This window comes from Anguilla rostrata, chromosome 4 (assembly GCF_018555375.3).
Source record: "Anguilla rostrata isolate EN2019 chromosome 4, ASM1855537v3, whole genome shotgun sequence".
NCBI lineage: Eukaryota > Metazoa > Chordata > Actinopteri > Anguilliformes > Anguillidae > Anguilla > Anguilla rostrata.
Genome location: NC_057936.1, coordinates 46,183,388 through 46,200,469, shown reverse-complemented (window position 1 = coordinate 46,200,469; position 17,082 = coordinate 46,183,388). Strand labels below are relative to the sequence as shown.

Genomic DNA, 17,082 nt, shown 5'->3' with positions numbered 1-17,082 from the left:
AGAGCAGCCATGGATGAAGACTCTGAGACAGACAGGAAGTGACTTGGGCCGGGGTGTTCAGCGAGGTAGGGAAGCAGAGGAGCGTGGCGTGTGCGGATTCCGTCCTCCAGCCGGAGGTCAAAGCCTGGCGCACAAACGCAAGCAGGAAACGCTGAAGACCCCACAGTGAAGGGCAGCGTATGGAAACAACAGAGCGCCCGGGGCCATTTCAGATCCATACGCTACAACGGAAGCACTGTTTGAAGAGGATATTACTAATATTGCACTATATCACTAAAAGTATCTGGACATCCCTTGGCCTGGGGCTGTTTTTCATGGTTTGGTCTAGGCCCCTCAGTTCCAGTGAAGGCAAATCTAAATAATACAGCATACAATCACATTCAGGATGATTCTGTGCTTCCCAAACAGTTTGGGGAAGGCCCTTTTCCTGGTCCAGCATGACAATGCCCCCGGGCACACTGTGAGGTCCATTTAGAAATGGCGTTATCAAGAGCGGTATGGAAGAACTTGACTAGCCTGCACAGAACCCTAAGCTCAACCTCATCCAACGCCTTTGGGATCAATTGGCAGGCCGCCATTGTAAATAAGAATTTGTTCTTAATGACTTGCCTGGTGAAATAAAGGTGAAATGAAAATTTAAAAAAAATAAAAAATTGGAAAGCCAACTGCGAGACAGGCCTAATCGCCCAATCAGTGCCCGACCTCACTTATGCATGGAAGCAAATCCCTGCAGCAATGCTCCAACATCTAGCCTTCCCAGAGGAGGGGAGGTTGTTAAAGCAGCAAAAGGTGGACCATCTCCATATTAATGTCCATAACTTTGGATGAAATGTTGGATGTCAGGTGTCCACGTACCTTCGGCCAGGCAGTATAGCACAGAAGAAATACTGGGTCAAAAACTACTAGTACTGTCATATTCCAGATTATTTTGACCATACAAAGTTGTGAAGTCAATCGAGGTAAAATGTAAAAACAGGGGGGGGAGAAAGACCTGGACTTAGTCTTGAGAAACAAATGTAATCGATTACCTTTAAGCCTGGTGGGATTGTTTTTGATTGACAGGCAAAGTAACTGTTAATTGCTCGGTGGAGTTCGGAAACAATCTCCCTCCTGGCTTAGCACAGTTACCCATTTTCCTGTGGGATGCCAATTCTCAGTGCAATGAGGAGAGAAATCGATGAAGCCGATGGTGGAACCGGTAATCCCAAACAATACCCGTACTGACAAATGCTGGGATGTTAGTCCAGAGCCACCTTCTCAGTCATTTTGCAAATGGATGCAAGGACTGCATGGCGGGAAAGGGAAGGAAATCGATGGAATCGTTTGTGTACAGTATTATCAAACCCGCATTCCCCCCGCAAGTCCTCTCCTAAGCCAGGTGTTTATGGAAAGATAGGAAAAAGAGAGAGAGAAAAGAAAGAATTGCGGAGGCAATCCGCGCGCGTACTGTATACTATATCGGTAATCGACAGAGACGACAAGGATCATTTGCGATGTGTCATTCTTCAAGTGGGCCTTATTCCGCGACATTATGGAGGGATGAAGGCTAGACTACTGATCATGACATTAGCAGTCTGGTGTCACGCGGGTGGAGGGAACTGCGAGAGCAGACGTTTAACACTTGGAGCACCGCGACACTGCCTCCGCACAGCCAGAGCATAGTAATTATCTGCCAGAGCGCTACGCCGCAGCGTAGCTGTGGAGGGCATTCAGAGTGAAACACCAAATCACAATCACTAAAGAGAGATCTGTTTGGGGACGTGTGGCTTCTTGCCCGGATTGATAGGTAGCCTATATGTTACATGTTCTTGATGTTTTAAGAAGGGGTTTGGATGAGACAGAATGGTCTAATGTGAATATACAGCCTGTGGATGGGTAGACTTGCATCGGAAGCTTGTCTGTGCATATACCCGTATACAGGTATGGTTCAGTTCTCTCTTCTCATGATATATTCAGAACCCTTCCAATACTCTCCCTGCCGCACATAAAGTTCTCCCATCCAAGTCTGTTAATTCATTACCTAGCCTGACCTCACCTATGGACAAATGTACACTTGGTACGGCCGACTCCGATGGCTGTTGAAGGCTTCCACCGACCCTTCTCATTGGCAGCACCGAGTATCCGGGCAGATAAACTCTCTTACTTTTCCTAAAGAGCCAGGTAATTACATTTGGCATTTTGACAAGTGTTTGCTGGAGTGAAGGTCAACTCCGTCAGCGTACGAGATCTATGCTAATCTACTCAGCTGCAAAATAAATAAATTAATTAATTAAAAAGAAGAAGAGGATTTCGCTGCCAATGTTTCCCTAATTATAAGTCACACTCCCCGGTTTTCATCGCGACTTTGCACGCCGTGCTAATGAGGCAATAATACGACGTGATTTCATTTGTCACGATTTACTGTGACGTCCAACCCGATGCCCCTCAGGGCTACAGAGGCTTAACGAATGGGGAGCGGGGGGGGGGGGGGGGGATGTGGAGCAGGCTGGCTCCATTCTTACGCGCAATACAAAGAATTAGCGGAGCGGAACGCGGGACGCGGGAATAGTAACGCCGTCCCTCCCATTCTCCTGACGCATACACGCAAGACGGCATTGACTGGCTCCTCACAAATCTACACCAAAAATCCTCGACAGCGTTGCGACTGTGTGAGGTCAGGGCAACCGTATCACATCCATATTAGGACACTGAACTAGGGGGGGAGGCGGCACAGGAAACTAGCAGGGGATTGAACTGGAGACACTAAGCAACAAAGATTGAGTACTGGTCATTATCTTTCTTGGCAGCCCTATCATTTAGTTTTTGGGGGGAAATATGGAGGAATTCAGTTGAATCTGCAGCGATGCATGCCTTCAGCGCTCTCTAACTGAGTGTGAAACGTCAACCAGGATGGCGCCAGCTATGATGTGCTCAGAACTTTCCTGCAGGTCAATACAATGTGCATTCAACTCACAGGACCTGTAATGTTTGGTTCCACGCAGCCCTCCTAAATGTACAGTGAATGGGTGAAGGGCACTCCCAGCAGTACTGTAAATTCAGGTAGAGAACAAAAAATTTGAAACACAACATCGCTCTAACAGTGAAGAGTTCTATTGATCCTGTAACACCACGCGTTTGGTGCAGTCAAACGCTTTGAAGGCAAGGTCGATGTCAATCATCGCTTAATAATACTATTTCAAATAGACGTAGTGGAAAAAAAAACTGAAACACAATAGTGTTCCAATAGTGAAGGATTCTTGTAGTTCTGTAATGCCATGTCTTTGGCGCACTCACAACCATATAAGGCAAAATTGGTGTTGATTGTTACTCAATGGTTACTAAGTGACCATCTTCGCCACACGTTATAGCATTTCTTTCCTGCAGAGAGGGCTGTCTTTCACTATAACAATGTCCGTACTCACAGAGCAGGAGTAGTTGGCCGGTGGTTTGAAGAACATGACAATGACAGTATCCAAATGTCATGGGCTTCTCGGTCCTCCGATTTTGAGTCCAATCAAGCCTACAAGACCTATTCTAAAATACTGCCTGAGGTTGTGCTTTTTGCCTCTAGGAATTAAGTGTAATTTCATTCACTATCACGTACAAAAGTGATGTCACATTCCACCCGCAGAATTCCAGATGTTGGTAAACTCTATGCCACAGCATATAGGTCACATCAGCCATGTTTAGTTCACTACCATTAATATTTTTAATTTTACAGCTGACGGCAGGCTAAACCTCATGTTCCTAGAGCTTGACCATTATAATGATAAAACGTATTACTACTATATTATTTCAGTTCCTTGAATGTGGCTGCTTTCATTCCTTTAAATATGCCACAACAGAAAGCTGGGGCAATCTACTGTAGACATTAAATACGACGCTAATCACACGCATTAACAACCCTTTAGCATGCTTCACACCACACCAGCAGGTGCAAGAACAGAGCAAGTATGTAAAACGACTCAAAATAGACAGGCAACAGGTTCAGACTGGTTCAGTAAGAGAACAGTCTAGAAGAATCTAAGATCGCACTTTCAATAAATGCCACCAGCAAATGTAATGCCTGACCCATGCAACATTTTAATAAGGTGTTTTAATATGCATGACATTTCATAATATTCACAAACATATACACACTACGTGTTTATGGTATGTGTGTGCATACACAAATGTGACTTTTGAAACTCATAAAAGGTTTAAATAAATTCCCAATACCTTCTGGGGGCTGTCCAATGGACAGCCAGCAATGCAACCCCACCTCTGCCAAAGTCAAGGCATTAAAACACTGGCTTTATATTTTAGGGGGGTGTGACATCCCTGTGTTAAGTGGCACTGACCCCTGTCCATATTCACTGGTGTGCGTTCTCACGGTCAGGGCGTAGCTTTGGCAGTGGCCTACAGGCTCCAGCTCACCCCCCCACCCCACCCCAAAATAAAAGTGGAGACAATCGAGGTCACCACCCCTGCCACCCACCATCTACACGGCCCTGACAACAGAGCCCTTTGCCCCCAACGCTCCTCTGAGCATCTGACGGGGGAGGGGGCCGGCGGGCCCCGGGCTCTTGAAATAACAATCTGCTCGCCCCTTTGACCGACGCTTTCTTTCTTTCTCTTTCTTTCTTTCCCTTCGCGGACGGCTGGCGGGCGCGGCATTGAGCGAGTGACTTAAAAAACAATCCCCGACGCCCTGTCTCTGTTCCGCTTGACGCCAGTTTCTGGCTACGCAGCCAACGGCTTTCGTGATCTTCATTTGCTGAGGATTTAAAAGGAGGCACTTTACACTGAGCCCCACACAATTACACCCGATCATGACTTGACTGTACACTGTAAACATTTCAGCAGGACCCAGTGAAAAATAACACAGTCCTGTGTTCCCAATTGGAACCCAGGGTGCAGCTTATCCATTTTGGCTAACAGGTTACTGGTCTCCTCTGGCTATATGGGGCAAGTCATGCAAGGAGGGACAAGACAAGAGAATCATAATTCAAACCGCTAACTACACTCCAACACATTATGTTTCTGCTTACCATGGTTAGGACAGGACAATGGGTGACCATTTCTTTGTATTTCAATGAAGAGAAACCTTCTCACAGAGTAGAAACTATAATGATGTAAGAACGAAACAACTTTTCCTTCATGAATGTACATTAAACTCTATGTCCAGCATTTGCAGATCCATGATAATATTATAGAATAACTCCATTAAGACTGACATGTTAGGGTGGCATGACAGCCACCTACAAAATATTGTATAAGTATGCCATTCATTTAGCATTTTACACGTTGGACACACAACAGTGGCTGGAGTGTTATTTCCTACTGATGAGAATCCTCATTTAAAATGAGACACCCTCTTTATAAGCACATTTTTGTATCCGTGTTCCTACAAAATGGACTTCTGCAGCACACTACATCATACAGTGCAGAGCTGCATTGCAGAAGGCTTAATATGCAATAAGGCTTTCTGCTCCGTGACGCGGCGAGTCACGCCAAGCCGAATCAAAGTCCACCACGCCACTGTGTGCGGTTCACATTTTCGCCAAGATCAATGGCGTATCCTCACTGCGTTCAAAAAAAAAAGAGGCGCCGGCGAAGAGTAAAAAAAAACGCTAAATAAATGTATACACCTCAACGTGCGCCCCGCAAAAACAAAGGGGATGTGTGAAAGCCCAAATCTGTCAGCAGAAAGAGGGAGGAGAAAAAAAGGTTAGCAATGAGCGTAACCTATTCTGACAGAAGCAATTTCAAAGCCCCTGGTGATTTACGCGCTCGCGGACGATTCCGAGGTACGGGCGTCTCATCAAGGCGAGCCATTCACGCCGAGGTGGAGTGGAGAGGGCTTAACGGCACATTTTAACAACGTATTTGCAGCTCCGCTCTCAACTTCATCAACCGCTCGCCTCATTTCCATCCCAAGTGTCAGAAAATGATTTTCATAAACATTCCCAGAGTTTACTGCGGAGCCGTTAATCTTTTTATTTTCCTGCTGCATCGGGATTAGTTAGAATAGGCCTTTGTTCACAGGTTTTCCAGTTGAACAGAGAACAAGGGTAGCAGCCATCAAACCAACAATGCAGGGGGACCTCCCAAAATGCTTTCAATATTCAAGGTGGTGGTGAGAGCGGCCATAGATCATTTAAATGGCTTCCACCAGGATATCGCATCTCTCCTCCCACATTTGCATAACTGTTAGCATAGTAATCCCACAGTCATGACAGATCAACAGAGCAGTAGTCTTCACATTCATAATATGTATCTGCAACAAAATAAATAACCTATGCGCAGAGCATTGATTTCAAAAGTATCAAAGCAGAGCATTCATCAACATATGAATTCAATATGGTCGGCTGCATTATTGCTGTTTTGAATCATTTGTTTTCTTTTACTTTTCTGTTGGTGCGTGAAAAAGCAACTACATATGCGAGTCACTGAGAATGTAAGTGTGTGTGTGTGTGTGTGTGCGCATGCATGCTTACACACACACATTTGAGCACATATTGGGAGTGTATCCATATTTGAGCATATATCATCCATTAAATAGAGATTAAGGACAAATACTTGTCCTTGACTGTGTCTCAGTGTCCAAAACAGGATGACAGTGCTCCCTTTGCGTTTCCTGAGCAAAGCCAGGTGTACTATCTATATGCACATCCAATACACAAAGAAATATAATTACAAATGAGTGCTGGTTCAAAATAAACATGAAATAAAACAGTTTAGGGGTCACATACTGCTATTTCTCTCCAATGTGGTGATATCACTGCAATTTGTCAGGACAATGTTTTGATACACCGGCATTTATTGCGTATGAACTAACACAGCTTTGACTAAGAAATTAAAGTGGCATTTTTAATTCTAGCGCAATACCTTCGTCGATTTTGTTGATTTTACAACTCATCAGACAGGGTTTGACGTTGCATCGTGAATCAAGTCTTAAGGACTAGCGCTGATCAAACAGGAGCCTCGGCTCCATATGCCAAAGCGTGCATTCCGGTCTGATTCACAAAGCGCATTCATAATTTGTGGATGATCGGCTGGAAGGGGGAGCCGTGTTTACCTAACATTTTGTCTGACATTTATGTCCGACTCTGCGCTCCCAACGGGCCTCCCTACGTGTTGATAATCAACAATCGCGCGGTCCCCCTGCTGACGCTGCAGTCAGACAGGAGAACTGCGAGCGAGATGTGCACAGCTGATCAGTGAAGCAGGGGTAGCGGGTTCCGTCTCCAGCCGCTGTAGCCCAGAGGCCAGTCTCACGTTCTCAGGCAGGATCAGGTGCTATCTGGAGAATTAGCCGCTTTCGTCTCATCCGCGGGGTTACGGCAGGTGCGTTGTTATCTTTGCAGACGAAACCCGCGGCGACAGCTCCGCTCGCACGCGCCTCTCGTCTCAGAGCGGACTCACGACCGCAGCCCAACGCTCTCGCAACGTTTCAAATTAAACCGCAGGATGGTGTCACGATATTTCCCTTTTGTTTTTTTTTTTTTGTTTTTTTTACCAAAATCCTCATTCATCCCGTATGCAAACCAAGCCCATTTCATTGAAACAGCTTCACTAAGGAATGGGCAATTTGGCATTTCATATCATGATATTTCTCATAAAAAGGATGATAGTAAAATGATCCAACAATAACATCTCAGAGGGAACGGCATTGGATTGGAGAGAAACGACAGGGTTAGGCTAATGCGGCACATTAAGGAAGAAATCAGGGAAATTCACTCTCTTTTTCCATGTTCAAAATTGGTGTTTTTGGATATCCTCCCTCACCGAATCTGGAGAAGACTGACCGCTGCTAGCGAATACAGCCTCGACAGAACCAGCCGTTGGCTAAACGGGGTCATGTTTGGCTTCATGTCAGACGCCAGACTGTTCAGCACAAAGTCGACTTCGCATTGGTGGCAACCACACTTCACAATTTCTGCAGGGATTGTCTAGTTATTATTATTATTATTATTATTATGCTAAAACCTGCACGGGGGCGCTGCAGCTGGACAGGTGCACTCGTCCAAATACCGTACACCCGAGAGACGGAGATTGCACTACACGCTTCAGGCCAGGCAGTACAACAGGGGAGCCAGCGCTGGTCTGAGGAGAGGCGCATCTCCGAATAAAAACAACCAGTAATCTGTACACAACTATGGAGCATAAATACAGTACCAACCGAAGGAACTCCAGCCTGCCTCAGCCCACCCTTACCCAGCAGGAGGATAGCAGTAATTGTGTCATGCTGCTGTGAGCCCTTGGTCACAGCCAGCTAATGACACGGCCCCAGCTCTACCCAGTGAAGGCTACAGGCCAGGGCTTGGCGTTTCACCTTAATCTTTAAGAAATTTAAATTCTACGTACTGGAAGAGACAGTTTGCTGCTGTCTCGTTACTGAACCGAGCGCCGTCACGCGCTGTGATTACGCGAGAGCGCGTGTGCTGATTTTCTTACGCTTAATTTACGTGCGAATGTTCACTTTTACCACAGCGACTCGGGGATTCTGAGATCCACACTGTTTCTGTCATCCTGAGAAGTAGTGTCAGACCACTGAGCTGGTCCTACATCAGATGATGTCAGAGGTGCAGCTTTATGCTTGGACTTTTTTTCTCTCTCTTTCTATTTGACACTTTTCTGTCAGCACACTTCAGGCTGTCTCACTATAAAAAGATGTGCCTGTCCGGACATGTTCAGCTACGGAATATAATAAAAGAGCAAAGCAAAGTCATAATTAGCAATCGTATGGAACATCAGAATTGTATAACATATCCTGCCATTCCACTGAATTGTCTGTCATCATGAAATGTGGAGATTTTTTGATTGCAATCTGGAAGAATCGATTGTTTAACTGAACAGGATTACCAGCAAATTCTTTCAAATGCAGCCACTGAGTAGGTATGTTTAATGTAAGATTGAGATCCCCATGGGGCAGTCTACTGTAGGTCACAAAACATAGACTCACAGCCACCATCATGGCATGGACAATAGACTAAAAATCTTTTTCTTTTCTTTTTTTCATATCTGGGAGCAAAAATATAGCCTCAATGTCAGTTCATAGGATGGAACTGTATTTCTGTATTTGACATACGTCTACAAAACAGTGTACTTGAAAAGGACCCACTCACTCATGCACACACACACACACACACACACACACACAAACACACACAAATATAAACACACAGAACTATATACACACACAGAGTTATATACATACTTCTTATTTTTACATTTTTTAATGAGAAATGCTCAGACAGCTTCTGTAGGCCATTTTGTCCACTCTGACCTGATGGAGGTGGAGCTACACGTGAGGCGCGCTACACGCTTCCCGGGGGTGTGAGCGCTAATGGCAGAGAGGAGCAGACCTACCTGCCGCATGGGCCACATCTGCGGCGGAGACGTGCTGAGGGTTGGGCCGCACTTTGAAGGTCACAGCTGGGCCCTGCACTCTGAAAGAGATGGCGGGGGTGGGGGGAGGAATAAAGTGACTGCAGAGCCTCTGTGCTTCCAATAAAAACCACTTCTTTCATGGCAGAGACCTGTTTGCTGCACTTTTTTCTTTCTATTTTGAAAGCTTCTCCACCCAACCCCCGCCCAAACACAAACATGAAAGCCCTGCCATATTGTGGCTCAAAACCTTGTTTGCTTCCTACCCCCGGCGACCTCAGTGCAGTTAAAATGGCCACTGTCTGCCATCAAACGGACGCTCCATTTTCACCGCAGTATTGAAATGTTAACGGACTCCTAGACTGTCAGTCAGTATGAAAAAGTAATGTGTTGCTTTCCATACATACATGGTTAATCCTATTGTCATAGTGCTCCAATTGTTTGCACATTCAATCAAACGGATTTATGTTTTGTTGTTTTCCACGACAACAATGTGTAGTTTAATGAGCTAGTCTACATGGCAGCGGCCATTTTGGTTCTTTCCAGCATGATGGGTGGGAAGAAAGCTGGCTGAGGGGGGAAGATTCAATCAGAATGCAAAGTGTTTCAGTGTCAACGTTCAACAGCACATTGAATGTGAAAAATTGAAGTTGAAGAGCTTCTGTGGCGGGCCTCAAAGGTCTGTGGGACGAAATTACCGCGGCGAGATTTTCCCAGGGTTTACGAGCGAGTCATTTGGACGGTGAGTGACGGAGAGGCTGGAAACAATGTGGCGTGTGCAGACGCATCGGTGCTGCCTCGTCTGCACCCGTACGCCCTGAAACGCAGAACCCTGAGTGCTGTTCAGGTCTACAGCCAGCTCCACAGTCTCTCTCCACACAGGGGTTTGGGCTGGGCCTCCCTCTGTCCCCTAGCTGGCTCTGGTGTCTGCAAATGGCTGGGATGCCCCTGCACCCCTCACCCACACATCCCTGCTCGTGTCTTTGATCTCCCCAAAACTCCATTACTCCCTGGGCGCTTCTCCCGAAACTGAGCTCCTGATGTGTGTGTGTGTGCGTGTGTGTGTGTGCGCACGTGTGTGTGTGTGTGTGTGTGTGTGTGTGTGTGTCTGTATATGTGTGTGTGTGTGAGTGTGCATATGTGTTTTGCAGGTGTGTGTGCAGGAGTGTGTGTGAATTTGGGCGTGTGTGTGTGTGCATGCATGCGTGGGTGCATATGTGTGCATGTGCGTGCATGTGTGTGGCACACTGTCGTGAGTATTGTGGGGTTGAACAGTAGTCGGTGGTTTCTGACAAAAGAAAGCAGGAAGCACAGCTAGTCTGGGACCAAAGACCACGGGCAGCAGAACTCCAGCAGAGAAACAGACCCGGCTTCTCCGTAGCACTCATACACTCTATCTCTTCATTTCCAAGAAGATTTATGACTTCTGTAATACAGCTCCAGGAAAGCAGTCTGTCAATACGACTGTCAGAGGACTGATGTGGCTTGTAAAGCCCTAAATGGCCATGATTCTATCTTTTTGTACGTCAAACACATTTGAAAAACACCAAAACCAACCTGGGTTTTATGAAAGACTAACTTGAATTTTGACAGTGCCGTATTCAGTATATTTTTGTGTTCTATAGTTTGACTAAAACAAATGGGAAAAGATCTCTATCAACTCACTCTTCAAACAAGGGGAAAAAAGGTGGATTAGGGGCCATTTATTTCCCTGTCTCCAGAGTACACTCTGTGCGTGAACAAATTACTCCCCCTGCTGGCTGTAGTTAAATATGCACGCACGCACACACACACAGGTGATGACTACACTAAATTGTTTCAAAATGGAAATTATTCTCCCGAGTCTAAAAAAGAAGAAAGGCCAAGCAATGAAAATGGGGACAAAACCCACACACAAAACTTTTATATTTAAAAAAAAAGTTTCCACAAAGCAGTGCGACTCGACCCGGACCAGGTTCCGGGGCGGTTCTGAACGGATCGGCCATGTTGTTTGTCCTGCTGGGAGTAGTGGGAAGACACACAAAGAGCTTGTTTTTATAACCCTTCAGCATCTCACAAACCGGGACGGCGTGCTATTTTCAGAACGGAGGCGGGGAGCACAATGGACGCATTATCGCGGCCCCGCATCTTGCCCACGAGCAGAACGCAGACCGGGATTGACGCGCCTCGGACGGACGCAGCTGTCTTCGACCGCGCGAAGAGGAACGCCCGTTCCGCGCTCGCGACCACGCCGACGGCCTCGCCACCTCAGGAGAGACGCTCTGAAAAGCAATAATGGAGACGCGCTTCTGCCGCCGGCCTCGGCAGCGGGGTCCCGTACCGCAATATCCACCTGCTGGAAGCGCACCTGTGTGTAAACGCACGCGTGTGGCGACGGCACGGATCACTGGGAAGGCTGTGTACAGCGGAGCGGCCTCGGGCAAACAAAAAAGCCCAGCCACCCTAATGGAGGGTAGAACACATAAGATACGGAGTTTGAATTTTTCAAGGTATTGATGTTTCTTGGCTAGTGGTTACAGGCTTTCTTTTATTTCACTTTCAGGGGGTTCACACCGAACAGCGCTGACACAGAAAGGCACAAAAAAACTTCAAATTCCACCTTTTCATCATGTTGGGTTTTTGTAATTCACTCCTGTATCAAATGTCATACAAATAGTAGTAACAGTTATCTATTTCACATATACATTTATTATTATTATTATTATTATTATTATTGCATAGTCAGTGCATAATCACATTTTCTTATTTCTGATATATCTGATGTAAGAACATTCACAATATGCTGGAATGCTAAAAATGGCAAATCATCACATTGTCATCTTTTTTTTTTTAAAGGATTGTCTAAAGGGGACAGACTAAATGAGAGGATAACACAGTCTAGTCTAGAGGCTCGGTAAGTAAACATAGACTCCACAAGTCTGAATTCTACAAGTTGCAGAGGAACGATCCAGAAAGAACCATAGCATCCATACCAAAATCTATAACACAGACTCTACCCACAATGCATCAGGCTTCTCTTCTGCAGTAGGGCCTTATAAATGTATAAGCTGGGGCTGCTCAGCATGTTGGAAATAATTACCCACACGTAGGGTTAATTTCAGTAAGAATGTCCTCAAAGGCTCATTGCATTTCTAAGTTAATGCACAGGCTGATACCTACAGGGAAAATATAACAATCTTAAAAAGAATGAGAAGGGAGCGGGGATGGGGTCAAGGAAAGTTCACTCTCATTAATAAAGTATTATCCCTGCTGCACCACAGGGCTACTTGTCAATAATTGGTGTGTGTGAAATTTCTCTTTAAATTTACTCTATACGACAGTGCATCTGTGGAATCACAATGCATTTGGTAGCTTCCAAATGCATTGCCTGCGAAGTATATATTGTCTGTTACAATACACAACAGGTTTTAAAAGAGGATTGGAAATAAGACAGCGGTCTGAATTCATTAGCCACATCTCAAAGTGAGCACAGCTTCTTTAGACTAGCCATGTTTGAATCCAGAGGTAATTAGACTTGATTTATTTTCCCAGGAGGAGGTTAAATCGTACAAATGCCACAATACAACAGACGCCTACACATTTTTCAACAGTGAACAGAGTTGAAAAAAAAAGCAAAAATAAATAAATAACAGGAAAACAAGCAAGTCTCAAAGCGCATGCTGTCTCTTTCAGTTTATTTAGTTTGCCGTTTTGTCATAGTTGGAGATACAATTAACATATTGCATTCCGAATATTTTTATGTCTGCTGTCTGTATGGACAGGACTACTAAAAAATGTATCACTGTATTTTGAGGAAGCTAGCTGAAATGATGGGCATAATAAATTAACTGTATGATTTGATTGAAGGTCAATACAACATCAGCTGAGGATGGTAGAGCTACGCTGCTTCAGTCTAGCGTCGAGATGTCTACAGCACACTGACAAGGGCTGGAGGCTTCGCAAACAAGGCTTAGCAAAGAAGCAGCACTGCACGCACAGGAGGCGAGCAGAAACCAGCCAAAGCCCATAGCCAGAGATACCAATGTTCACCAAAGTGCTGGGCAACACCCTGCCTTCAAGATGAACGAGGTGAGGGGGGGGGGGATTTGAGCAGTAGAGTGACAGACCAAATTCAGACACGGGTGCTCAATGTAGCACATTGAGAGGGGGCCCGTCGAGTTCCGTCAGACAGCTCCAGTCGCAGTAATCAGAGAATGGCTCTCGGGGATCCAGAGAGACAGGTGTGCTTCACCTGCCTTACTAACAGCACAAACCCACAGCGCGAACCTCAGAAAAGCAGGTCAGGTGGACAGGGCCACCTGACCTAGTTTCACTGGCACTTTCAGTGAAGAAGAACATAACCCCGCGTTACGAAGCAAGGCATGTGTAAACTGGTCTTTCCCTGGTGTGAAAATGCAAACATACGGACCGGATGTATGAATATATCAAAAAGCAGCGTGGAGCTTAACCAATGTGTTCCTGTCCTAGAGACAAGCAAATAATCACTGGTTTCCTTCCAATATGATTGACAATGGCAATTATTTTTCATTGTCGGAGGTAAAAAAGGGCATGTCAGATGTCAGTGGCAAAAACCAATAAAACCCAAATAAAACCGTACATGAACAGCCTGTATTAGTCTATTTAAATTTATATCTGGTAATTTCATACTCTTCTCTAAGATTTCCAGAAATACTAATACAATTTTGGTTGGCTGTGTTGTTTTTTTCATGAATCATGAATACGCTGAATCACACAAACATTTGGCTCTCTAAAAATAAAATGAATGATACACAATTCCGGGTCTTCGGGTATTTTCAATTCCAAAAGAAGTCTACATTAATATAAATAGTGCAGCATATTTTTATGTTGTAATACTTATTGTTAGGTGCAATCTGAAGTTTAAGAAATGTAACGTACACAGTTTTTCAGATGTTTCATTTACTCTGGATAGCACACTCTAAGCTGCAGCTGGAAAGCCTTGAGGCTCAGTCCGTAAGGAAGCCGCTATCCAGATTGAAGGTGTATGACCATAATGGCAGTTTATCAACCGAACCCAGCTACGGCGAACGGAGCGACACTGTGACAGAAAACCAAACGCAGGAAATGCGCAGATACGTACGACAGTTCCAGGAAGTCGCTGAAACGCATCTTGACGCGACGTGCCAGCAGGTCCATTAGCCGCAAGCCCTCGTCTGTGCTGAGTGAGCTGTGGAAGTGGGGGGGGGGGGGGGGCAGACCACGCCGTTAAAAATGGAACTCGTCAATACTCAGCAGGCGAAAGGTCCCAACAGAGTTGTCACCTTGGCCTGTTAAGAGCGGGCAGGCTCCCACACATTACATTCCTGTCACACGCCGAGCCTCGTGCCCAGGGAATTGGGGATCAGGTGCTTCTTCAGGCATGATAAATCACCTGAATTTTCCAGCAATGAGACAAACAATAAGGTGCAAATGGAATTGTTAGGAAGTGTAATGGCTCTCCCATGCAGCTGCGCTTCGGCCCCGGCTCTGCCGTCGGAGCCGCGCGGAAGCAGCCGGAACCCCGGAGCGTGAAAGCGCGGGGAAACGCGCCGTTCGCCAAATCAAGAGCCGGACTTCCGCGCCGCGTCGAGACCGAGACTCTTCACCCTCCGCTGACACAATTTAAAAAATGTCATCATTTACATAACGTATACACGGAAGACAGTGGTTTAGCAGCATATATCTTGAGTGCAGTGCATGAATATGTTTGTATTGTAAAAAAAAACAAAAAAAACTCATGCTTTCAAAAGATCTGATAACCTTTAAGTATTTCTTTAAATATGCAGAGAATACACATATATTTTATTCATAAAAATATTCAATATATTTTATACCACCTATAAAGTATATTTTTGACTTCCCAATTCCAAGCACTCACATTCCCATCAATTTGCTATGATCACTAGGGGGAGACAAAAGCAACTTTTTAAAAAAGGTCTGATATTAAATATGATTATTATGGCATAAATTATGGAACAGGCTCCTATTGCCGCAGCTAATTTTGCACATTTTCCACATCTTATCCACTGACATATCTCCCAGTTTGAGAAAAGGAGGCACATATAACAGGCATTACCCAAATCAGTAAGAAACAATAACTAATCCAAATGTCTGTTGCAGAGAAAGGATGCTGGCGAGATGTGTGCCCAAGGGACCAAGGCGGGGCTGCATCTTTGAAGCTAACTTCATGGTCTTTGTTGAGTGATGTTGCTCACTCAGGCCTACAGCGGTTGGCTCCTGTACAGGTGTTTCAGCCACCCGCTCCATTAAATTCAATGGTACCAATGCAAAATACAAAATACAAAGCCAGCCATTTTCCCACAAGAACATGTAGTCACAACAGGTGTTTTTTTTTTTTTGTCTAATGTGTGCCCATATGCTGATTTAAGTCATCGCGTCCTTTGGCCAATTGCGCTACAGTGGCTCTGAAGTGCAAAACCCAAAAACAAAAAACAAAAACTTTCAGCCCTGAAGTGCAGATGCAACATACGAAAACAAAAAGGAGTGGTCCTGAGGTGCAGATGCAACATACAAAAACAAAAACTAGTAGCCCCAAAGTGCACTGTTTTGCACTTCGGGGCTACTATTTCTGTTTTTGTATGTTGCATCTGCACCTCAGGGCTGCTTGTTGTTGTATGTTTCTGTTTTGCACTTCAGGGCTACTAGTTTCTGTTTTTGTATGCTGCATCTGCACCTCAGGGCTGCTTGTTGTTGTATGTTTCTGTTTTGCACTTCAGGGCTACTAGTTTCTGTTTTTGTATGTTGCATCTGCACCTCAGGGCTACTAGTTTTTGTATGTTTTTGTTTTGCACCTCAGGGCTGCACGTTTTTGTTTTTGTATGTTGCATCTGCACCTCAGGACCGAAAGTTATTGTTTTTGCGTTTTCTTTTTGTTTTTGTGTTTTGCACTTCAGAGCCACTGTACATTACATTACATTACAGGCATTTAGCAGATGCTCTTATCCAGAGCGACCTACACAACTTATTACATAGCATTCTTTTTTTTTTTTTTTTTTACATTGTATCTATTTATACAGCTGGATATGTACTGAAGCAATTCAGGTTAAGTACCTTTCTCAAGGGTACAACGGCAGTGTTCCTACCCAGGAATTGAACCTATGACCTTTCGGTTGCAAACCCAGTTCCTTACCCACTGTGCTACACTGCAGACATTGAGCCGTGTTCAAAAAACGACACATTATGTGCTATTTTCAACAATTCTGTTTTAAGAGTGTGGCTTCGCTATCCATCCCAGAAAGGTAAGCGCAAAAGGCTGAGCGAGCCGTTTTGTTACCGTGACAGCGGGACTGTGGCAGTGTCCGACATACCTGCAGCCAGTTAATACAATTATGAGATGCCATCACAAATACCTAATGTTTAACGCCTTTCAAATGTTTCGGTATATGCGTGTGTGTGCATGCAGGTGTGTGTCACTGTGTGCATGCGGGTGTGTGTCCATGTGTACGGTGTGTGCGTGTGCGTGTGCGTGTGCGTGTGTGTGTGTGTGTGTGCCTGCTTATATGTGTTGAGGGAAATTACCCATTTCCCAAAGAAACAGTTTGGATGTGGTTTGTTATAAATGTTCAAATATTTGACACCAGTTCTGAGACGCTGTGCTATCGTATGGCTTTGACTAAAAGAGACTGCTTCAGTGAGATGGAGAAATGCTAAAAAACATCATCAACTGATACTTAACGAAAAGGCATGAAAAACACATGAATGAACACACTTCTT

The 17,082-nt window shown here is 45.0% G+C and overlaps 1 protein-coding gene across 2 annotated transcripts in view; it reads right to left on the bottom strand.

Moving 5' to 3' along the window:
- The window catches only part of ptprn2 (protein tyrosine phosphatase receptor type N2), a 218,206-nt gene that overhangs the window by 133,584 nt on the left and 67,540 nt on the right, over positions 1–17,082 (bottom strand). The window contains exons 10-11 of one of the 2 annotated variants that reach the window (XM_064332769.1): positions 14,450–14,536; positions 9,334–9,413 (exon numbers count right to left, since the gene is read on the bottom strand). In XM_064332769.1, coding sequence (XP_064188839.1) covers positions 9,334–9,413; positions 14,450–14,536 — 167 coding nt within the window. The remainder of the gene's footprint in view (positions 1–9,333; positions 9,414–14,449; positions 14,537–17,082) is intronic. The other variant, XM_064332770.1, reaches the window with a different exon arrangement.